Source organism: Enhydra lutris, unplaced genomic scaffold (assembly GCF_002288905.1).
Source record: "Enhydra lutris kenyoni isolate GAN:26980312 unplaced genomic scaffold, ASM228890v2 scaffoldscaffold27, whole genome shotgun sequence".
NCBI lineage: Eukaryota > Metazoa > Chordata > Mammalia > Carnivora > Mustelidae > Enhydra > Enhydra lutris.
In genome coordinates, this window is record NW_019154111.1 from 6026696 (window position 1) to 6051917 (window position 25222).

Here is a 25222-nt window from a genome sequence, read left to right on the forward strand (position 1 = left end):
GAAGACTTAAAGAAAATTTCTGTGTGTGAATTATCATCATCACATTAAATATTCCTCAAGTGATGTTGTCCTGCTTTTAAAATCTGAAACAAAGCTCCGTGATTTCAGCTGCCTTACATAGTTTCTCTTCCTCTCTATCTCCTTTTCTCAAATTTACAGTGTAAGAGGGTTATTATTTAGAGATAGGTTGATTTCATCAATGAGAATGTAGAGACATGCATTGGAGATACAGGATCACCTGGGGTCTCTATAGATTATCTAGAGTGATGATTTTAAGAGTTATACTGTGTTCCTTGTTCTTTGGGGGTTTTGTTTTGTAGTCTCCATATGTGTCACTGTTGCTTTGTTCAGGTAAGTCAGTATAGTCTGGTGCTTATCCCTAATGTAATACACTTTTCTTTTTAAATGACAGATTAATTTCAGATGTAAACCAACATTTCGAGAAGGGGGCTCAAGATCACCGAGAGAAGTGAGTGTTTCAGAACTTGACTTCAGATACCACCTTTATTTCCCATTGATGCACTGGTCTAACAGGCATTCACCAGGGATTTAAAAACTTAAAGTCTAGCTCCCTCCATTCCTCATTGGTTTCTTGTTAATATGTCAATAAATACCATGAGTAAAATCTCACATTCTCTTTAGCATGTGTGTACTGTCCTTTAGTGTTCTCATGAAATGCACTGGGAGCTAAGATCTTAATGAACAGGTACAGAGGCGGTGGTAGAATTGAAGAGGTAAGAAGTAAATACCAATTTTATCATCTTATGGCCCGTTTTAATTCTGTTTTCCAATTTTGAGTGGGTAGAAGCTATTCAGGGGACAGCATAGATGCTGAGCATTCCCATGAACTCTGAAACCAGATTGGCTTCCATACCCATCTAGATGCCGTCTGATTTGAGGCACCTTACCCCATCTTTCTGAATTGCACTGTTTTTATCTATTAAGTCGTAGGGAGGAAGATAGGTGGAAGAACTACATTCAGTGCTCAGTCCTTGGCCTCACGGCCCAGTCGTGAAGGCAAACAGGGAAACAGGAAGTCACAGCGAGGAGCAGTTGCTCTGTTAGTGGGAAGCAGTGGGGAGGACAGGAGGAGACCTGCACTTAGTCAGATTCGCTCGTTGGGCTCTTTTTTTTTTTTTTTTTGAGGACATGGAGCACATGTGGAAAAGTTAGAGAAGGTGAGGTAGTTAGTAGAGGGTCTCAGCCCTCCTGTGTTATCCTGGAGAGTCTAGCTCCAGGTCCCAAATTGCACTCTTCAACTGGCAAAACAAAAGCCTGCAATGGACAGAGCCTGTCCTTCTTAGAACACAGTTCAGCTGCCCAGGTGTTGGCCAGGGTGTGTGGCGCTCTCCGTAAGACAAAGTGTGGTAAGTATCATTTTTGTGAAATACACGTTCTCCATTTCATTTCATGCCCAGTGAGATTATTTTCAGTTCCACATATAGATTTAGCTCCTTGGAAACCTTCAGCTGGTGCATTCCTCAAACTAGCTCTGTGCACTGATGAACAGGTGAGGGGTGGGATACCAGAGAAGGCGCTTCCTGGAAGAGATGGCAAGTAAGCCGAGACCCAGAGGAGTAATGTAAGTGAAGGAGGGTAGTTAGGAGGTGACAGCCTTCTAGACAGAAAGAGCACATGCTCCCAAGCACAAACACGAGAGAGAACATAAGAAGTACTTGAAATCCAAGAGATAAGCAGGGGCTAGGCCATGAAGGTCCTTGTAAGCCATGTTACAAGTTGAGTGTTTCATCATCATGGTAATTGGGGGAGGGGCATTAACTATTTTTTTTAATTTATTTATCTTTTTGAGGGAGAGAGAGAGAAAAAAAGAGAGAGTGGGGGCGGGGAGGGGCAAAGGGAGAGGACGAGAGAAAATTCCAAGCAGACTCCCTGCTGATGCGGGCTCGATCTCACGACCCTGAGATCATGACCTGAGGTGAAATCAAGAGTTGAATGTCCAACCAACTGAGCCACCCAGGTGCCCTGGAGCATTAAACTATTTTAAGTAGACTATATTATTCTGGCTTCTGTGTGGAAGGAATACCATATAGTTCAAGAGCAACCATATTGGAGGCATGGAGGGAATTTAAGGAGCTCTTCTAGTGGAGATCTGAACTAGGAGTAATACTGAGGGTGGAGATAATTGGTACATATGAATTTGAAGGAAATAAAATTGACAGGATTTAATAATTGATTGGATGCTGGACACAAAGATGGAGGAGCCCAGAGTAAACCAGGCTTCTTCCCTGGAAGACTGATGAGAATGGAGTGGAGTGGTAAGGTGATGAGTTTAGTTGTAGAATTTTCAAGCGTGTGGTGTCCTTGAGACCTCAGTTGGAGGCGCCCAGTAGCAAGCTGAGTGGGAACGTGAGTTTGGAGCTTATGAAGAAGATTGGGTTAGAGATAAGATATCTTGAATCGTCAGCACGTATGTAGATAGTCAGTAAAGCTATGAGAATAGACGAACGTGTAAGAGGAAGAGAGAAGTTCTAGGAGTCCAGAGAGGGTCCCTCACATTTTAATGACAATGAAGAAGACATTGTGAAAAAAGAATGATTTCACGGTTACAAATACAAGAAGATTGGGAGAAAACTTGGAAGGAGGGTAGTTTGGGAGTGGACATTGTGGAGAGAGGAAAAATAGTTGTCCCTGTCCCTTGTCTTTTCCCACTGTGTTTGGCCATTATGTCAGCAATGGGAAGGTGATGGGCCTTACATAGGGTGAGGAAAATGATAGGCTTGTGGGTACCCTCAGTGCCATCCAAGGGCACAACGGCACTGACCAGAAGATAACTCAGGGCCCTAGTGAAGGGGAAAATTAGAAGGAATAGTTTTGTTGATAGTTTGTTAATGAATGTTGGTAGGACTCCTCTAGGTGGAATCTTTCTGAACATCTAGGTCTTCCTAGACATAAGCTGTGTAGATTAGGTTATAATTTTACGATTCTTTCACGTACTTTATGAGTAATACTAGGAATTGAACTTGCTATTTGGAAATAAGTGAGCAAGTCTGCGATGTGTCTCTGCTAACAATACCAAGTATAAACCCTGAAATAATGTATCACTGAGATTTTAACACACCTATGTAATAGCCCTTTCCTTGCCCAGTACTTGAAGATAGTGTATGAATAGTTCAGAGGTTATAGATGAACAATAGAAAGATGTTATAGCCTTGCTTTGCTCTTTTTTCTTTTTTTAAAGATTTTATTGATTTATTTGACAGAGATCACAAGTAGGCAGAGGCAGGCAGAGAGAGAGGGGGAGAAGCAGACTCCCTGCTGAGCAGAGAGTCTATGCAGGGCTCAATCCCAGGACCCTGAGATCATGACCTGAGCCGAAGGCAGAGGCTTAGCCCACTGAGCCACCCAGGTGCCCTTGCTTTGCTATTTTAACAGACTATGTCAACACTCACATTTCCAGTATAAGGATTCCGACTCTAATCTCAGCTCCATAATTTAGGAGATGTGAATAATAGTCAAAAGAGTATGAAAAGTGAGTGTTTGGGAGTAAGGATTAGAAAACAGCAGTAAATCTATAGAAATTGGGTTTTCCCCCCGATTGATATGGCAACTGATGAACCTCCAAAGTGATAACTACACGAGTTGATCATCAAAAAAATTAGGTTCAGAATTCCATTCCACTCAACACACATTTATTGGATGTTTGTTCTAAGTCTTAAAGCACTGATAGAAGGAATTTCTCTCAGGCCCAAGAAATCTTTTCATAGGAAGATGCTTCACCTCTCAAATCGGAGCTCCGTAAGGAAGGCAGTTACTCAGTGTCTTCTCAAGGAGAGCTTTTGTTTCAGTTACTTTCTCTGTGCTTTGATCTAGGACCCAATTTCTAGGAAGAATGATAATAAAGATATTTGGCAACTTCCTGAGTCATACGGTAATATTTAAATAAACATTTTAAACATATTCCCTTACATTCCCTAAACAGATTAAACTACAGGGTATTCTCAATCTGTTTACCAAATGACATGTGTTGCAACATAAATGATTCATTAAGTCAGTCTTATAATTTCTAAATAATTGTTGATTCCTGGAAATTGTTGGTTTAATCTTCTGATTAGAGCTGTCACTAGCTAAATAACCCCATGAGTCAGCCCTGATTTCATAGGCAGTTGCATCAAATTCTTCCAACATTTCCCTCCTCGAATTGATAGTCATTAGGTGATTTACAGTTTCCATATGCAGAGAACTTCCCTTATCATCAGTGCATTGTTCATTTCCCCACAGTTTCTGCTAAACTAACAGCAATTACAGTAAATTTTTCTCTCTTATAGTATTGCCTGACATTTTTGTATATTCAGTATTTCTACTACTGACTGTCGTTGAAATCAATTCCTGAAGGAGCTTGATCCCAAGGTTCCAGAGCAGAGGAAAGGCGAAGCGACAAAGGGGTTCAGACCGTAAGCTCTGTTGGGATTGAATCCTTGCTCTGACCCTTACTTCTGAAGTCACTATGTCAATACCTTAGTTTTCTGATCTCTAAAAGGAGGATGATAGTGATAATTCAAGCAAAATCCCCGATCATGGCCCTACAATGCTGTGAATTGAGACATGGTACAATTGACAGCTGGCCCAGTCCGCCCCAGCCCCGCTCTTAAGCCAGCAGTGGGCAGAGTTCTTGTCACCTGAGTGGATGGAAGGCTAATGTGATCAGCCTCACCTGTGAGGTAGAGAGGTGCAGGGTCCAGCAACTTCATCCCCATTAGGTGGCAGGTTCCTGACTTGCTGCCACTATTCTGAGAGCCACAGCGGGCCAGGGGACCCAGCATTGTTTGTCTGATACTTAAACTTACACGGACAACCACCATCAGTTGGGCATAGCCCAGTCTTCTGAGTGTGCTGGGGGTGGGGGGTGGGGGCAGTCCCAGGGGCATTGCTCAGGCAACGTGATTTGTTTTCAAAGGAGAGCTCATTGGGGCACCTGGGTACTTCAGTCGGTTAAGCCTCTGCCTTCGGCTCAAGCCATGATCTCAGGGTCCAGGGATTGAGCCCTGAATCGAGCTCTCTGCTCAGCAGGGAGCCTGCTTCCCCTTCTCCCACTCCCCCGGCTTGTGTTCCCTCTCTTGCTTTCTCTCTCTCTCTGTCAAATAAATAAATAAAATCTTTTTTTAAAAAAAGAATAAGAACTCATTGAAACAGAATCCCAGAGACCTGCCAAAAATGAACATTCTAGTGGCTTTATAATGAGGGGGTAGAAATGATTTCCAGTGTTAAAGGGGTGGGGTGAGGTGGAGTGCTATGGCAGTTAGGAAGGAGCCAGGAGGGGGGCAGGGGAACTCAACTAATCTATCAACCAGTATAGAAATATTTCAGTATTTTAATGACACATGGGATTTTTCGGGTACATACCAACTGAATAGCAGCTCTACTCATAAAAATTCTCATGAAAATTAAAATAATTGTTACATTTAAGGCATTTTTTAAAGTGCCTGACACATAGTGAGTACTCAAAAATATTATTAATTAGCTTCTTTCTGAGAACAATATAAGAATTGTGTCCTTGTTTTATTAAACTGCCTCAGTAGGAAAAGCAAGACAAAACTTAGACTAATTAGTGGGACCATTATGCTTCTTTATATCTTATTATAGCTAAAAGACCATTATTCCTCTAGGGTCTTTGTTTAGTTTTAACTTGAATTGATTTGGCATTATAAAGAGAAATGGAGGTGGCATTTTAGATAATGCTCATGTTTGTTCAAGGTATTTTTGTCACTCTGAATTTCATTTGTCCATAGAACATTTTTTCTTCAACACTGATCTATTTGCTGTACACCTACAACAGGGCCTGGCAAGTAGTAGGCATCTAGTATTTGCTGAATGACTGGCTACATATTAAAGGGCCTTTTAAAGGGAAAATATGGTCTGTGGCCCGATGATAGACATGTTAGTGTCAGGTAAAATGTGCTTTCTCAGAAAAGAACAAAGGGGAAAAAAAAGGAATTAATTTATGTATATTGGTCTAAGAAGGATGAGTTGTATATATAAGTTTATTTGTGCCATTGGGCCTAAAAACAACTTTCTCTCCTATGATATATCCTAAGAGCAGTGGTGATGGGGCTCCTTAACTCCCTTTCTGAGGAGCGATTGACTATTTGGGAGGTAAAGGAAGTTCTGTGTTTCCTATAATCCAAGATGAGAATAGACTTAGAGAATGAATGAAGTATCTAGAGCCCGAGGACAGTTTAGACACAACGTCATCGCATAGCCATCATGATGGGCCCACATTTCTTGCCTCTGTCATCTTTGTCCTTCAACTTTTCCTTCCCTTCACTTTGACTAGTGACAAATTCTCATCCTGTATGTCCTGAATGAGGAGACTTGTTTCTTCCTGAGACCTTAATTTCTTTAAGTTCCTTCTAATGTGGTTGTTCGGTGCCTGGCCTATATAAGGCATTAAATACATATTTGTTTTTAAAAATGGATATTGCTGCTTCATCTTCTCTCCCTCGCCTTTTTACCTCCCTGAGGGGATTTCAGTGACCTCCCATGTCTGCACAGTGTTCCACTAGGAAGGAAGCAGAGTAATAATGGTGTTACCAGGTGACCACAAGGAAGACGTGGAGGGAGGACATGATGAGCGGCTTCTACAAATACAGAAGATCATTGGGCATGGGGGTAGCTTCAGTTTTCCAAGTGGATTCATGTTTATTGTTAAATCACACATGCACATATTTGGTTTTGTGCTAATAGGGGCTGAGATTATGGTTTATGGAAATCAATATGCTTAAAACATTTGAAAAAAAGAATAGCAATAGGGTTGGCAAATTGAAACCTACTCATTTAATGTTGTTTTCCCACAGAACTTTGTGCGTCATCACTGGGTACACCGGCGTCGGCAGGAGGGAAAATGTAAGCAGTGTGGTAAGGTAAGGGGCCCCGGCACCCCCACGGCCATCTCGAGAGGCTCTCCGGGCCTTCGTAAGCTCTTGCGGTAGATGAGTCCTCTTACCCCGAATCCAGGGCTCAGTACATCTCCTCCTTTCTGAAAAGCCCTCTGTCTCCAGGTCCCTTTCCTCAAGAGGTATTTTAGTTGTAGAACTCACTGCCAGAGGCAGGGGTCTTAATCCAGGTATGAGCATGTTTTAAGAGAGATGGATACACTGTTATGGTGAATTTCATTGTGGATGGTTAAGAAAATAACACTTCTTATTTTGCTAAAATCCCTTTCTGAGGACTCCTGGCCTGTCACACTTCTCGCTCAGCAGCAGCAAATCTGTGGGTTGTTGGGACGCTCTACTTAACGCTGACGCGTTATTGTGGTTGAGCAGAACTCAGCAGAGAAAGCACGAAATGTGTTGCTCTCTTAGGACACCATCTCGTCCTGGAAGGAGGTGACCTCCTCATTTTGTGGCTGATTGTGTCTACTCTTTCTCTCTCTTAGAGTGACTGGTAAAAGGCCTCTTGGGGAGCAGGGCCACTGGGAAAAGGAAGGTGAGGGAAAGGGTGGATTTCTTGGGCCACATGCTATAAAACTCCATAGATTCTACATGTTATTGACGCCAACAGATTTGGGTTGTGGCTTTTTTTCATCGTACAAAGATCTACTTTAGGAATATAAGGACCCCTTGAGAAGGTAAAACTGATGGTGAATCACACTACAAAGATTTTTTGTTTTTCTGGTTTTTTGTTTTTACTCAATAGTAAGTGGGGCTCAGTAAAGGGAAGTTTTGGTTGGGTTAAGCAAGACAATTTGAAAGAATATATTCCTCTTAAGTTAATTCCTAATTTATTATTCATATGACTTTTTTGGATCAAGCACTGGGATGAGCTGACCGACCAGCATAGCATTTTTGACAATAGACGGTTGCAAGGAAACATTGGCTATCTGAGGTAGGAGTGTTGAGGGTGAGTGAGATTTGGAAAAAGTTTCATGAATATTCTGTTTTGACTGGTGCTGGTGCTGGAAAGAAAATACCATATTGTAGCACCCATTACCAAGTTTTTCTTTGGAAGGCTACCTATCTCTTCTTCAAGGATATGGCCTTCCATTATAACTGGTGTTATCTCCTCACTTCACGGTGACCTTTAGTTGGTTCCCTTCTGGCCTGTAAAGAGGACAGATGAAATAGGTTGAAAGGGGAAGAAGGTAAAAGGAAGATGAGGAGGAAGAGGAAGGGGGAGTACTGCATTCTACATGGTGAGGGAGAAGGAAGTAGCCCTCTGCTCTTATATGACCTTCCTTCATCGGGTCCATCTCCCCTACTCTTTCTGGTGTTGCATTGGGGCTTGGGGACTTTCTCTTACTTAGTAGATTGTAGACTATCTTCAGCTTTCCCATGAGTGTTTGTGTGTGTGTGTGTGTGTGTGTGTGTCTGTGTGTGATAGAAGAAACATGTATTTAGGCACAGCCAGCTCTGAGGTTAGAGATGGGAATGGTAGGAAGGATCTGGACGAACAAGCTCTTTGCCTTGCAAACATATCTTCACTGGACGGCCTAGTAGCTGGCACTCCCCCAGTAACTTCTAAGTCACAATAGAGTTGGAGGAATTTTATTAAAAGAAAAATCAATAAACATATTTTCTGACAGGTATCCCCTACTGTCACATTATGCTCCATTTTCTGGCTTTGTCTTCTGTTGGCATGGTCAACCAAATGGGGAAAACTGGAGTCTGTTGCTGTGACTATGTCTCCTTTGGTTCCTCTGTTCTCAGGCAGTAATCTTGGAGTGCTCACAGCTCTCTACACATCATAACTATTAGCTGAGAAGTCAGTGTTCCCAACTTTTCACACAATGTTCCCATAATAATGTATTACTATATTCATCCCAATCCAGCTGCTTACGGATTTGCAGAGACTCAAGCAGTTATGGGATGGGATGGTCTTAGCCCTGTATCTCTTGCTGGACAGTAAATAATCCTTCTTTGGATCCTGGCTTATACTCTGGATTAAAGGAAAGCTAGTGGCTCTATTTCCATTTTATAGATTAAATGGTTGCAAATTCATTTCAAACTTTGCTTCTATACTTAATTTTCATCAGTAGGATTGTACGTTCTTACACATTGAGGGATTCTAAACCATCACACACCCTCCAACACACACTTATACACATGTCCCATATACATTATTCATAATTTACCCATTAGGATGGGGTGAAAAATAATCACTTCACTCAGCAAAACTTTTTTTTTCCAACTGGCGGTTAGAAAACTTTTGGGGTTGTTAGGGAGTGTTTATAGTTAAAGATGTTGTGGTTTCAATTCCTACTTTTAAAAGTCAGAATAAAGTAAATATTTGGATTGATTTTCTCTTGGGCCTTGAACGTGTGTTTGGCTGAGCGTGTGTGGCACTTGATAGATATCAGATGAGAGAGCTCATGATTCAGTTGCTCAGTTTCTTTAACATTTGCTGACTACCACAGGCTGCCATGTTTATGAACATTATATAATTTCACATTGATTTCATTCATTGTCTTGTATTACATAAGAGTTAGGGTTTAGGCAGAAAAGAGGTAACATATTCAAACGGAAATCATGTATTTGATGAGTGTTTAATAGAGAGAATATTTAAAATGTGTGAGTAGAGAGTGGCGAAACTCCAAGGGATAGTGAAGAAGTCAGCAAGAGCCATGGTCAAGGAAGTTGAGAGGCAACGTGGGGGTCTTGGGGCATAGGAAAGGAATAAATGAAACAAGATGGGATTGGGAGGGAGATAAACCATAAGAGACTCTTAATCTCACAAAACAAACTGAGGGTTGCTGGGGGGAGAGGGGGAGGGAGAGGGTGATTGGGTTATGGACATTGGGGAGGGTATGTGCTATGGTGAGTGCTGTGAAGTATGTAAACCTGGCGATTCACGGACCTGTACCCCTGGGGCTAATAATGCATTATATGTTAATAAAAAAAATTAAAAAAAAAAAAGAGCCATGGTCAAGTCAACTCTGAAGAGGTGAGGACATGGAAGAACCCCCCCGACAGGAGCTGTAACTTTTAGTCACAAGACTTAGCCAGCCCAGGTGACCTACCTGCTGGGGGAATAAATACCCCAACCTCACTTACCTTCAGTACCTCCAGTGGCCAGATCTAGTAGAAACCAGAGCATGAGGGGCACTGTTGACGTAACCCATGAAAGATGACTTTTTACAATGAGATGTGAAATAAAGATAGTGGATCTGGAGAGGCAGTGGGATTGATCTAGCAGATATTGTTTAATGTAAAGTTGTATTCAGCCAGTGATTTAAGGAAGGATGCAACTTATTCCACAAACCTGCCTCTTACTGATCTTCGCCACAACTACACATTCATTCAATCAAAATTCACTCAACATTGAGTTGTCCAGAGTACTTTAAAAAAAAAAAATCGATGTGCAAAGAAAAAATACACTCATGATTCTGGCTAATTTTACCTTTCATTATCGAAGGAACCAAGCCTTCAAGCCCAGCAGTATGGCAGTTGTGAAAATATGCTTGTAAATCATAATTTGAGCCCTTATCTTTTATTTCTTCATTTAGAAACACATATAAAAGTCCTAAAAATAAATGAGCTAGCTAAACTTCCAAACACCAAATCTTGAAAGCAGTTTTTAATACAACAGTGCATGGTTAAACTTTGGTCTACATTTTTGATACCTTCCAGTTCCCTAACCAAACACTACATCATTTTGAATTATTTATCTGTAAGTTATATATACTATCATATATAGTTTAAGTATATGTAAAAGCATAGCACTAATTAAATGGGAAACTGTCAAAACTACTTTTTACTATAAAGATTATTATTAACAACTAATTTAAAATGAACTTATGGTACGATATTTAAAATACATATATTTAAAGGAAATATGTTCAATAGAAGTTTTGTATTGCAAAAAAGAATAAAATGCTTAAAAACATTCAATGAGGTAGGGTTGAGATACTCTATGAATAGTGAAAGGGATTAGAGAAAAATAATGGGGGTAAAATAAAAATAATGGCAAATACTGACTAGAGACTATGGGAGATATTCCTTTACCACCATAAAACACCATTTTCTACTCATCTGAAAATGTGTGTCCCCTGGGGTCAGCTGTCAAGAGACCCTTGAAGGCAAGAAATGGAAGTTCAAGAGTGAGGATCTCTGCACTGGTTAGGCAGGTTTGGTTATTTGTCTGTGTGTTTGCTCAAATGGTGGAATCTTCTGGCTTTAACTTCGAGAGGATCAGTGAGGGGATGTAGAGTGGATAACACAACCAGGGTGAAGAAGTCAAGCGTCTCCAATAAGCCCCTGCCAACATAGCTGCTGGGAGCCTGGCTTTTCTTTCTGTCCTTGGCTGAGTATCAAGAAAGGAGACAAGGGCAATCAATATTCTGCTCTCTGCTTCTATGCATTTGACTCTTTTTGATGGCTCATATAAGTGGTTTCCTATAGTATTTGTCTTTCTGAGTCTGGCTTAATTCACTCACCATAATGCCCTTCAGATTCATCCAAGGAAGGGGAAATGGAGAAGGAATAATTAAAGGGTACAAAGTTTCAGTTGTACAGGTTGAACGAAACCTTGAGATCTCTACAAGGTAGTGCCTGCAGTGAACAGCCCTGTATTGTAGACTTAAAATGTTGCTGAGAGGGTAGATATTAAGTGTTCTTATCACAAAAACAACTACTAAGGAGGACAGGAGGAAACACTTGGAGGTGATGGACATGTTTATGGCATAGATTATGGTCATGGCTTCTTAAGTATATACTTATCTCCAAACTCATTGAGTTGTACACATTAAATATGTACAGCCTTTTGGATGTCAATCGTACCTCAATAAAGTGGTTTTTAAAAAAAGGAAAAAGAAAGGGTAAAAGGGCTGAGGGCTAGGGCTCAGAAGCTGTGCACTTCAGTCCCCAGGGGTTGAGTCACTTGGTTCTCACTCAAGTTCTGTAGAAACATTTCGCTACTGCCACTTCTCCCTGGTCTTTGGCTTGGTCAGTGTCCTGATAGTTACAGCTCATGTGGAGCTCTCATCCCTGTTGCTCTTTCTCCAGAAGTGCCTTCACTGGGAAGGCACTGGCTGGTGCAGAGGGAGGAGTTGAACTACAGTGAGGATGCCCTAGTGGGTAATCTGGGTGCCAGATAGATTCTTCTAGCCAGCCTTGTCATATAACAACTAGACTTTCACCTTCACGATCAGGAGCAATTACTCCTGCCAAGATGATGACTCCTTCCTGTGCTTGCTACTCTCTTGACACAAAGATCCCAAAGTAACTCGCCGCAGTGGTAGTTTAAGGTTCAAGGGCCTCCTGTGATGTCCCGTGGTGGAGACATTCCCCAGCTGGGATTCAGACCCTCAGGGCCCAGGGTTCTGGGGATGGGCACCACAGATTCCCCAAGTGGCCCAATGGGAGTGATGGTAGACAGGACTGCTCCTATTCCAACTCCTTGGGTTCTGCATCCATGTATTTTGCCCTGGAAATGACAGCACCATGAAATAAATGATCATGGATTTAGTGAGCATGCTGAGCATACTGAGCATGGTTCTCATAGGGTATCCTCTGAAAGCTAGATTCTATTAACACCTTCAAAAGCCATTCCGTCTCTCTGTTAGACCTGCAACTCCTGGATGGTGTGGGATGTGATAGGACCAGCATATTTTATGGCTGAATGCTCACTTCTGCACCTTCATTGTTGTAAAATAGTTTCCTCAGGCTGACACAGTGTTATGCAGGATCCTGTGTTGGTAACATACTTTGTAAGCCTTTGCAGAGTGGTGCCGACCAAAACCCAGCCGCAGGGAAAGGTAAACCCATGCCCCGAATGTGTGTTGATTCCAGTGAAGATCAGTTGCTGTCCCTTTCCACAGTGGAAAGGATTCAGTGTGATCAATTTACCATCAAGTAGCTGGTTCTTCCCTTTGAAGGATGGTGCCATACTCAGTGCTCAGCCTTGGGAACGGCCCACAGGTTATACCTTCATCAGGGGCAGGAGCTAGTTCGGTTCTGGTGAGTGAAATCTCTTGCTTTTGGACCCAAACAACATTCGCCATTGCTATCATGGCAACGCCCCAGGAGTCTGCTGTGCCATGGATGGCTCATGACACTGTGGAGTCCATGTTATTGTGCCTAAGTTTTTAGTTCTTATATAGCGAGTGCTCTCTGGTGGACTTTAATATGTAATACAATGATCTTCTCTCCTTGTACTTACTCTCACCTTATACTCCTTGTCTCTTACTCTCACTTTTAAACCTTAGAAGCTTCACTGATATATGGGACCTCTGTTTTTTCGTAGTGCTTATCTCCCCACCTTTTGTCTTAAGACCTTCAACTCTCACATGTTCATCCACATGCCTCTTCCCCACACTTTCCTTTTTCCTTCCAAGCCTTTGATCAACTAGCCAAGCCATTCACCATTGCCTGTAAGTCCTTTTATACTCATGTCTCAGGCTACCTACCTATTCTTTCACACAAAGTGGATGACCAGCTGCCCTACCTGAAGTTATGTTCATTGGGAGGATTTCTTCCTATTTACAATTCTCTGGGCCATTCCTGAGTAGGCTTTAGTGAAGCAGTAGTCTGCCTTTGACCTGGACTCATAGGCCAACTTGACCCATCTATAAACCAATCTCAGCTTTTTCCTCCCCTGTGAGATGGTCATTAGGGACCTCCATATCTTCATAGGTGTGAGTCAAATAAGAGGCCTGGTACTACATGTAAGAGTGGATGATATGGGGAGTCTGACCCCCTCAGACATCTTTCTTGTGGTTTTTGGAATTGCTCATGCCAAATCCCAGATGGTCCCAGTTGAATATAATGACGGATTGCAGCTGGGCCCACCCAATTTTATGGCTTAGTGATCTGACAGCACCCAGGTCATGACCTCCTGGTGATCTGTACTCAGGTATTCTTCCAGCAGAACACAGTAGCCTAGGAGTTGTTTGTTGAAAGATATGTGGTTCTCTCCTGCAGATGACACAACCCTGCTTCAGAATCCAGTCTGTGTTGTGGTTCTCCCATTGGTGCTTGCCATTAACCCCACGGGGCATCTTTTCTCCTTCCCCAGTACCTCTAGTAGCATGGAGTTGTCTTGGTTGTATGACCCAAGTAATAGCGGGTACTTTTCTTTGCAGACTGGCCGTGGCTGCAGAGCTGTTTTTGCTCTGGGCTTCACTCTAAGTTGGAAGCATTTAATGTCATCCAATACATGGATCGGGACAGTATTCCTCAGTGCAGAGTATGCTGCCTCCAGAGCCCAAAGAGGCCTAGGCGGTGCTGTGCTTCATTGCTAGTAGTCAAACCGTGGAATTCAATGCTCTTTCCTCTAGATTGGACAAGACATTCTTGCATGCCCTTGACCACTGCTCTTTAGAAGCTTCACTGATGTGTGGGACCTCTGTTTTTTCATTGTGCTTATCTCCCCACCTTCTATCTTATTAAGACTGTCCACATTCTGCCATTTCTTGCCATCCATTTAGACACGATGTCATTGAGAGAGTAAACCAAGTGGTGTTCTGCAGAATGTATGGTTCAGGTCCCTTTGCATTACACTGGGATGGGTTTCACCTGAGTCAAAAGCCCTTTTAATTCCACCAAATGAATGTACACAGTTGATTCTCTTTTCAGAAAGGGATGGAAAATAATTCATTTGCCAAATCAGTGACCCCATGTCATACACTCATGGTCAGAAGATCCCTGCATTTAGATACACCGGGTTGAATTTGTGGTAATCTGGCATTATTCTCCAGTATAATATCTGGTTTTGTAGGAGCTCAGCTTGTGAATTAAATGGGAATATTTTGGGGACCACGGCCATGGCTTCTTGCAGTCTCTAAGGATGGCAGGTAAAGAGGTAATAATTAAAAAAGAAACAAACAATACCATTGTCATAACTTAAAAATTAATCAGTTAATATCACCTGGTACCCATTACTTTTGAGAATATGACATTAGTTTTGATTTAGATATGACTGGGAGGGTGGTTTACAGTTTCCCCTGGGCTTCCTACCTATGCCAGCTCTTGCACAACAGGCCAAGGAACCAATAATTGGAGTTCTGCCAAATATACCAGATATGTCCACTCCAATTACACAGTTAGGAATCAGGGAAATTAATCCTCATGGATTTGTGGAACCAGTAGACACTTTGTGAACCAGTCCTGGTCCAGGACTTTATTTTTTTAACTGGACCTCCTACATCTCTACTCTAACAGGGCACCAAGGTGTTGCTTCATACCCAGCCAGGTCCTTGGGTATGCATTTCAACTTGGGCTCTTGTCCCGGGGTCTTTAGAGTATGGGGACATTTTCTGCCTCCCCAGTGTACAACTACTCAAGCAAATGTCTGTAGATCCTTCTAGTTAGAAGCTGGGGAAATGTTGCTATAGACCCTTGCTATGATCTTGTAGGATTTTTCTGTGGACTTGCTCTTTCTAATCAGTGAGTTTTATCTTTGAAAACTGGCCTAAGTCCAGAAATGAGGCAAAAGATTATGATTCTCTATGGGATCATTTGTCCTCATATCTCTTAATCCTCCCTTCTTGATTTCTTGTCATGGTATGGATTGAGCAATACCCATTTTATCTGAAAATCCATCTTGCTGGGGAGGGAATGCTGTATTAACCATCTGATAGGTCTCTGGAGGCCCAGCCCTGTTGGCTGCAACTTCAGTCTTGCAGTAATTGTACCCACCTTGCTTTATTGGTTAAGTGCTGCCATATGGTCCCCATTATTTTGGGATTCTGTAATCCCAGTTGGTGTCAGAATGCTCATTCTATAAGCCATTTCCTACCATCAGACCTAACCTACAGAGGAGAGCTTCTCAACAATGATGGTGTCCTTCTTACTAGTTTTTCATTGCTTTTGTAAGGGGAGTATCCTTTGCATTCTCTTGCAGAACAGAGTCAGCTGATGGATTTTCCTAATTTGTACCTAATACAGCAACTCCATCATGTCTATTTCTGTGAGACTTTTATCACTTCTCCTATCATAGCAATTCAAGAATTTCTACTTTACTTAACATGAAGCTTCTTTATTCAAGTTTTCAGAATGCCATTGAGTGTTAGCATCATCTTTTGGGGTTCCTGATAATATGCTAAATGCCCTACTATAGAGGAGTGCTCCCACACTGAGAGACTCCTTTATCCAACTTGAAGTCCTGCCCCTTTTTATTCTGAACCCTCAGGATGCAGTCCCATGTATGCTTTCCCATTCCAGCTGGTACATACTGGTTATGTCCTGCAGCTGATCTTTTGAGGTTCGTTCTTGGTGCCTGTATACCAAGGCACATGGCTCTGGCTGCACATGTTGATGTGACAGGTCATTAGGTCATTTGAAATACTATCAGGAAGGGTAATGTAACATTAGATGGTGTTTGAAACTTGAACCAAAAAACAGTCCTCATTAAGTTGAGTAGAAATGCCAGAATTGCTGTGGTAGAGGAAGAGATGATCAAAATCTCATGGAAATAGTGGCTCTATTAGGTATAGCTGGAAAATCCACCAGTTGACTATTAAACCCTTAAAATGAAGTCAAAATTATTTCTAGACAGCAGAATCCTTTCTTTCTCTAAAGGATACATTATTTGGTGCTTTTACTTTGACATAAATTCATGAAACCAGGAGGGGTGAAATCTGAGTAATTTTGGCAAATTTTGTCTCTTCTCAGCTGTCTGGGGGCTGTTATAGCAAAATAGCCCAAGTTTGCACAGAAAGAAAGTGTAGTTAGTTCTGCCAGCAGAAGAGTGTTTTCCTCAATTAGTTAAGAGTAAAAGTACAGCCAGTTACCTCCTGGAATGTCATACTGTCAACAAGATTGTAGATCGTATGGCTTCTCTGAAAAGCTGCAATGATTTGCATTTGGTAACTGTAGTAACATCAGTCCTATCTTTGGGAGAAGTTGTTTTTAAACAAAACAACCTGCTTGGTGAATATCAGCAGTGTTATAATTTTATTGGTAAGTATCATGGGACAATCAGATGAAATTAATTTTCATGGATGATCATTATCGTATTGTAGCTGGTTGTATCATTAGGAAAATACTTTCATAGAAGGAACTTCCCAGGTGTTCTAGGACAAAGAAACAGACCCAACAGTTAATGTTTTATATGCAGTCTGGGCCATGTTGAGTATAACAGCAAGTATCTGTATAAAACATTTTTGTCCTCGAATCTGGGTAGTCATAAAAATATAAAGTATAAATATCACAGTTAAAAGTAGTTAACATGTAAATTAAAATGTAAATCAGTAGCCATTGTTATAGGCCTAATCCTAATTATTCCTTAATAGCAAGGTCCTGGGTTGCAAGCCATCTGCTTCGATGAAGTCATCTGTCCCTGAAATGACTAAGTTCTGGAAATCATGTCTTAGACTCTCCATACAGTCTGACAAGTTCATGGTAGCCATGTTAACTTTACTAAGATGACTGTGCCCCAAATTTTGCTTCCTCAATATACGGTCTGTAGTTTATAGCAGGGGCCTTCAGATCAATTAATGGGAAAAGCAGAAACGATGAGGATAATAAGACTGACTAGCTCTGATTAATGCATTGTAATTATCAGCAGCATTAGAATGGAAGGACGCAGAATGTTTTATTGAAAAATAATAAAGTGTCAATCTGTGTGTGTAAGTCAGCAATTATCCTGGAGCAAGAGCATATGATGGGCAATAAAGGCATCGATAAATTTTCAGAGCCTTTAATTAATGCTATAAAGTGTATTGTAATTAAACCCAAGAGGCAAGAATTTAAGACTTTTTGAAGATCATTCTAATAAAGCCACCATAGATTCATAATTTACAGCACTGTCAGAAATTACAAAAACATTGCTTCCTACAATTCCGTTTATAAAGACATCATTTATTATCATTCATTTTAGATGACCACATAGATTTACATTTTGGAAAATCTTGAGTATTCATACAAATCTTAGCTTTAAGACTAGCAAAACAAGTATAGGAAATTTAGGAAGTTCAGGTGAATTGGATTTTCTATGAGTAAATAAACTCTAATGTTGCATAAACTAGAATAGTCTGCCATTTGGGTTTTTTTTTCCTATTAAATTACAGTCAGCACAATGTTGTGTTAGTTTCAGGTACACAACACAGTGATTTGATAAGTCTATATGCCATGTTATGATCACAAGTATAGCTTCCGTCTGTTACCATACAATGCTACAGGAAATCATTGGCTGTATTCCTTGTGCTGTCCTTCCATTTCTGTCTTATTTATCCCCTAACCGGAAGCCTGTACCTCCCATTCCCTTTTACCTGTTTTGCCCATCCACCCACACCCCTGTCCTTTGGCAACCATTGGGTCTCTGTATTTGTGGGTCTGTTTCTGTTTTTTGTTTGTTCATTTGTTTTGTTTTTTAGATTCCCCAGAAAGTGAGATGATACAATATTTTTCATTCTCTGACTTAAGCATAATACCCTTTAGGTTCCTCCATGTTATCTCAATGACAACTTCTTTTTTATGGCTGATTAATATTCCATATTCTTTTTTATGGCTGAGTTCCCTTTTTTCTGACAGTATTTGTGTGTGTGTGTGTGTGTGTGCGCGTGCACATACATCTTCTTTATCCATCCATCTGTGGACACTTAGATTGCTTCCATATCTAGGCTCTTCTAAAGGTGCACTAGCCTAAAGGGTGCATATATCAATGCTACTAAATTTTCCCTGTGAGAAGACCAAAGAAAAAGGTGTATTATAAAAATAGCCTAATATCTACTGATTAACATTGTCAGGCAGGGTACACATATCATGGAAGACTGGACTAATAGTTTGTCAAAGGGAAAAGTCAACAGCTTGAATGTACTAGGAAAGGGATTGGTTTATGGTGGTTTTGTTAATTAAAGAGTAGAGGTTGTACTCTGGATAGGGCAGAATTCGTCCACGAGTCTCTGGGTAGTTGGTCAAAACAATTGTCACTTTTTATTAGTTGGGGGAGAAGGTTTTAGATTGGTTAGATTAGATTGGTGTGGGTCCGTGCCTGGGTCACTCAACAGTCAAACAAGTACCCTTTTTTTTTTTAAAAAAAGATTTTATTTACTTATTTGACAGACAAGTATGCAGAGAGGCAGGCAGAGACAGAGAGAGGAGGAAGCAGGCTCCCCCTGAGCAGAGAGCCCGATGTGGGGCTCGATCCCAGGACCCTGGGACCACCACCTGAGCCGAAGGCAGAGGCTTTAACCCACTGAGCCACCCAGGTGCCCCACAGTACCCTTTTTTATTGGCTAAAAAGATGTTTTCAGTTAGGTGGGTGTGGGTCTACCCTGGGGTCACTCAAAGGTCTTAGTTATGTATCAGCTTCAGCTGGTGTGCTCAAATGTCACAGTTGTTTGTGAGCCTAAGCTGGTTAAAAGCATTTGCACTGAAACAACACAACCAGTTTGAGATCTTTAGTGAGGTTCTGCCTGGATTGGAAACATTCCCTTTTTCAGTGTATTAAGTAGCTGTGGTATTTATATTCCATTGGGTAAGCTTATAAGAGTGTTAAATAGTTTTATTTTAGAATTTCATCTTATTTTTCTAGAAATAATGAACTTGCATCTGATGCACATTTTAGATATCAAATACACAAAGTGTAAAAATATACATATTTTTCAAAAAATTATAGAAAGTACTTGAGCAAAAATACTTCAAGTTCTCTGTTTGGAGATAAATATTGACTTAGTCTTATGATTCCCTTGGGTTTGCCTTTTGCAATAGTTTGTGAATCTTGGACATGGAAGCAGATATGCAGAGATTTATTTTGTTTTTATTGTTTAAAATTTTGGAGGCAAGAGCAGTATCAACAATTCTGTTGGATAAAATGAAGTCAAACAGAGAATCAGGCAGCAGTCAGGAGATTTCCTTATCCAAACCTCAGTTAAGTACATAAACAGTAAAATCATTTGTTTGTTTCAAGTAAAGCCTTTTTTTTTTTTTCCTAGTTTAAACCAAGGCCATAGAACTGAGGGCCATTTGGTATATGCCCTAGATTGCAGAAGAGAAAGATACAGCAGAACTTTAGCTGCTCAGAATAAATGTTGTTTAAACTTTAGTCCAAGGACTGAATTTCATTAAAAAACTCAACCAAAAAAAAAAAAAATGACCTTATCTCTCAGGGTTCATGGCATTTATAATTCTCAAGTCAGATCCAAAGCATCTGACCTCACATTCCTATTTTACTCTTTGATAATGATGAGCAAAATAGACCTTAAAAATCAGAGTCAGCTGAAATTCAGTAAGGGCATCTGTCAGTACCATAATATTAGATTTGGGCCAGCATTTAAAAATGGGTAATTAGGAATCTGGCTCTTTTTGCTGTGCTGAGATCCTGGCCAAAATCTCCCCCATTGCAGGTGGTCTGTGGGAACCGGGTTCATGAAGACTTTGATGTGGTTCTATTTATGTCTCTATGTTAGACAATAACCCTGAAGCCATGGCTGCTGTGATTCTGCCAGGATAGCCTCCAAAACAAAGCACGGACCTCGTTTCCAAGGGACCCACCACAATTCAGTATTAGCACAGTGCCCAGAGCCCTAGTTGTGGATGGCCTCGTTGTTTGTGTCTGCTATCAGTGTGGCCGTCAGGACAACAGGGGACTCACTGACTGTTTCTCCCTGAAGCCAGAAGGCCAATATTCAGTAGAGAGATGGGGCTAATCCACTCTGTACCATCAAATATAGTATCTCCAGTTTTCTTCATTGCTGGAGGGCTTTACTGGCAGGTGGTGGAACAGGTTCCTAGGTTCGTGTTGATAGATCTTAGCAATATAAGTATTCCTTCATTTATATTTACTGGGTAAAGATCTCTGCAGTACGCTGCCTCATTTGATATTCAAAACTGTTTTGTGGTATAGGAAAAGTTTGTAGTTTTAGTCTCATTTTCAGGTGAAGGGAGACACTGGAAGGGTTAAGTGATGTGCCTCAGATCTCCAGGCCAATAATTAGAAGATCCAAGAACTCTTCCCAGCTTTGGGATCTCTTCATCGGCTTCTGTTTGATCTGCAGTCACCTGCTGTAGAAACTGCTAGGACAGGGGCTGTGTGATGGCGTCTAGGACCCTGTTCACCAGGACATCAGACCCAGCAACAGTCAGACTTCTAGTTGCGGCTACTGCTGTGACATCACCAATTCTACCATACTGATTGTTAGCCATGCAGCACGTCAACGTCACAGACTTAAAAAATGATAATCAGACTCCTACTAACTTGCCCTGTCTACAGGGGTTGGAGGAAGGTGCAGTAAGGGGCATCTTTTCATGGGGTTTGGGTTCTGTTTTTAAGGTCTGGATAACAAAAAATTTATAACTGGATCACGATGTAGTAGCAGTGACTTTCTTGTTCAATTAGAAAATATACTGTGTTTATAGCAGCAATGGCCATGGTTGCCAAATTGTGGAAGGAACCAAGATGCCCTTCAGCGGACGAATGGATAAGGAAGATGTGGTCCATATACACTATGGAGTATTATGCCTCCATCAGAAAGGATGAATACCCAACTTTTGTAGCAACATGGACGGGACTGGAAGAGATTATGCTGAGTGAAATAAGTCAAGCAGAGAGAGTCAATTATCATATGGTTTCACTTATTTGTGGAACATAACAAATAGCATGGAGGACATGGGGAGTTAGGAGAAGGGAGTTGGGGGAAATTGGAAGGGGAGGTGAACCATGAGAGACTATGGACTCTGAAAAACAATCTGAAGGGTTTGAAGAGGTGGGCGGGTGGTAGGTTGGGGGAACCAGGTGATGGGTATTAGAGAGGGCACAGATTGCATGGAGCACTGGGTGTGGTACAAAAACAATGAATACTGTTATGTTGAAAATAAATTTTAAAAAATGATTTAAAAAAAAATGAGCAAGCGAAGCAGAAATATGGCATGCACACTCCCGGCATCACCCTCACCATGAAGCTGGGTGATACAAGTGTGGATTCAGAGCTGTAAACCACTGGCTTCATGTCTCATAACTCTTGACACCATGAAAGCAATCCAGAATACAAATCTAATCAAGAGGAAGGTACCGCCCTGGTTATCTTACAGATTATGCTCAGTATAATTCCCACACATCACTTTCTGTTAAGCAAAAGCTCCATGTGTGAGCAGAATAAAGATAAGAAACTAATTAAAAAAAAAGAAAAGAAAAGAAAATACACTATGCCTGGTGAATTTCCAAAGACTATGCTGAATTGTAGAGACCTATTAAGAAATATTATAGGGTGCCTAGGCGGTTCAGGCAGTTAAGTGTCTGACTCTTGATATTAGCTCAGGTCTTGATCTCAGGGTCATGAATTCAAGCTGTGTGTTGGGCTCCACAGTAGGCACAGAGCCTACTTAAAAAAAAAAAAAAAGGAAATATTAGAAGGACTTCTCTCCAAGAGCTCATAATTCCATTGAAAAGATAATTCATGTGCACATAAAATAACCAGCAACTTAGGGCAATGGTTCATTAATACTAAGGAGAGGACCACATGGGGAGGCTGATAACTTAGCAGCACCAGCACAGTGAATTGAGGTGATCTTAGAAGACTTGGATTTTCATGGTGGAAATAAAAGTCAGATGCTATATGTGAAAGAGTGGTAGGCATTCTAGATGACGGCTTGAGGATAACAGGGAAAAAAATGGGCAAAAACATGGAAATGAATAGAGCATGTTGGAAATATAATTAAATCCATCCTACTAAACGTAAGAATTTACAATAGTGAGGGGGTGAGAGACTGATGTCCAAAAGTTGGGAAGGTTATGGATGGCTCTGAATGCCAGTAGGAATAATTGATTCTCTAATCTTGAAAGTAGTTCTTTGGGTGTTTTGAGATAGACACTGATATGTAAGCCGTGGCATTTTCCCTGGTGGCTGTGCCCAGGAGACAATGAAGAACACAGGGGAAAACAGACTGTCCAGGAGAAAAAAGTTAGTAAATGGAGCAGACGTCCCGATGCAAAGTGACCCATCAGTGGAGCTTGATGGCTGCTAGCTGGGAGGAGGGGGCTGGGGAGACCTGGTCCTGCCGCCAGCGCTGGCCTAGGGGTTCCTGCGCAGACACTGCCCCTGCTTCGGTTTACTTGTTCTTGGCTACAGCTTCCTTCCTCACACAGCCACAGATTGTTCTATGGCTCTAAAAAGAAGTTTTATTCATCTCTCTTTCGCCCAGGCCGTCAAGAGTGGCCTGAGAGATGATGGCAAACTTGGCAGACACCTCCCATGTGAATTCATTCCTTCGTACTCGGTGCCATCTTATACCACATTGACTCATATTGAATCTGATTGTACCGCATTGAATTGAAAGGACCTGCCCACCTAACCCTTTGGCCCTCTGACTTTGTGTCCTCTCTGTGAGCCGTTTCTGTCGGGGAGTCCTCACTCTCAGTGCTGGGGGATGTGTGGGTTGTTGCTGGCCACACAGCAGTGAACAAACAGCACACCAACCCTCATAATTCCGTCCATGTGTGTTTTACAAACAGTGCGTCCTTTTCTTGGAAAGTGACAGTATTGTTTGGGGAGAGGTGAGCCTATTAGGGTCCTCAAGATCACCTGTTTTGAAGATCCACTAGGATTCCTCCTAGAACTCTGTAAACATTACAGCTGTGATACATTACAATGAAAGGCTGCAAAGCAAAATCAGCAAAAGGATAGGAACATGGGGCAAAGTCTGGAGGAAACCAGGTGCAACCTTCTGAAAGTCCTCTCCTAACAGAGCCACACAGGATGGGCTTCTTTCCTCTGATACAAGTGGTGACAGCACATGTGAAATATTGTCTACCGGTCTCATTAGAGGGCCAGTGCCCAGACATTTTATGGGGTGGGGGGGGGGCTGGTTATGTAAGCACCTTCTGCATGACACATTCCCAAATCCAAGACTCTCAAAAGGAAAGCAGTGTTCATCACAAACCACATTGTTTGTACCAACATTTTAGGTGCAATGAGCCACTCTTAACTGTTTGGGGGAATTGGGGCACCCTCTTAAAATCCAAGTTTCTAGATGCCAGCCAAGGGCCAACTTTGTAAGCAGGCCTTGTAAGGAGAGCGGTCTCTAGCCTGTTGGGTTCACTCCTGTGGACTTGGAATGATTGTTAGCACTTCAGTTGCTGAGAAACAGGTTTTTGATGGAGAAGTGTTTCAAAATCCCAGGGAGTCTTATGTTGTTAAGTCATGTTTCTGGAAGTGAGATTTGAGTTTGGGACAAAAGAAAAGGATTCCAGGAGGAATCGTGGAGCCCAGAGGGCTGAAAGTGGTCCTGGTCTTCTGTCATATGCAGGAGATGAGAGAAGCAGGTGGAGAACATGAATGGGTTTTAGGAACCCAAGAGAAGGGAAAGGATCAACATGGAGGAAGTACTCCTTAGTGTAATGCTGCAGATGGGTAGGAGTTTGGGGCACCGAAAAAAAAGTGCCATTGGGAAGTTTTATAATAATGTGTAAATCGATCTTTTTTCTTAAAATGATCTGTATACGTTAAAGCAAGACTTTTTCAGCCAGCACCTTAATAACATCCCTGCCCATTGCATCTTTCTCTTTTCTTTCCATCACTTTACAAAATCCCTATTTCAATAGTTTTGAGGTCATTGTTTTGCATTAGTTTATTTGGGTTCAGATGTCACCGGCAGATAGAAATGGATGATCTTTGGGAAAACTAAACAAAATTCTTTGAGCATTACTGCCTCCTTCTCTCTGGTAATTATTTGAGGACAGCAGCCGCCAAAAAGTATCTCTTCCATTCTTGATGGAGAAGTAATTCTGTTTATTCATTTAAGAGGATTGTGTTTGCTATTCCATTAATCTCATTGCTGCTTGCTAGTGAAGAATGAAAATTGAAAGCTGCTTGTTTTGAGTCCCAAGGGGATGGCGAAAGTGTTTGAATTTCCTACGACACTCTTGGACTCTTTCCCAGACCTTGACTTCTAGGTCCTAGCTCTGATACTTAATTTCTCTCTTTGTGGGTTCTCAGATGTTAACATTGTGCAGCCCCTCTGAGATGGATGGCCATCATTACAAAGAACCACATGACCCAATAGTGGCTTTTCCTTCGCTTGTAATAAAGACCTATCTGAACCATGTTTATTTGGGGAAAAGAAACAACTCTTTTTGTGGCGGACTTTGAGTAGTTAGTGGCACAGCGAATACTGGTACCTCCTCTCACACTCAAGGTGTATCAGGAATGGGAAGCTCCTGGATGGCAGAGGGTGGCAGATGTAAGTGCTGAATGTGGCATTTGCAGTCCCTTGAGTCACCTTGAGTGGTAGGGCCACTTTTGGCTTCACTCACTTCATTGGACTTCAGGAAGGCAAATGCATGCGGTGATTGAAGTGGTTTTAAATTCTCTGTCTCTTGTCCTAACATCCCA

The 25222-nt window shown here is 41.5% G+C and overlaps 1 protein-coding gene across 1 annotated transcript in view; it reads left to right on the forward strand.

Annotated features, from left to right (window-relative positions):
* The window catches only part of LOC111151963 (diacylglycerol kinase iota), a 432202-nt gene that overhangs the window by 187170 nt on the left and 219810 nt on the right, over nucleotides 1-25222 (forward strand). The window contains exons 5-6 of the mRNA XM_022510212.1: nucleotides 413-469; nucleotides 6813-6878. Coding sequence (XP_022365920.1) covers nucleotides 413-469; nucleotides 6813-6878 — 123 coding nt within the window. The remainder of the gene's footprint in view (nucleotides 1-412; nucleotides 470-6812; nucleotides 6879-25222) is intronic.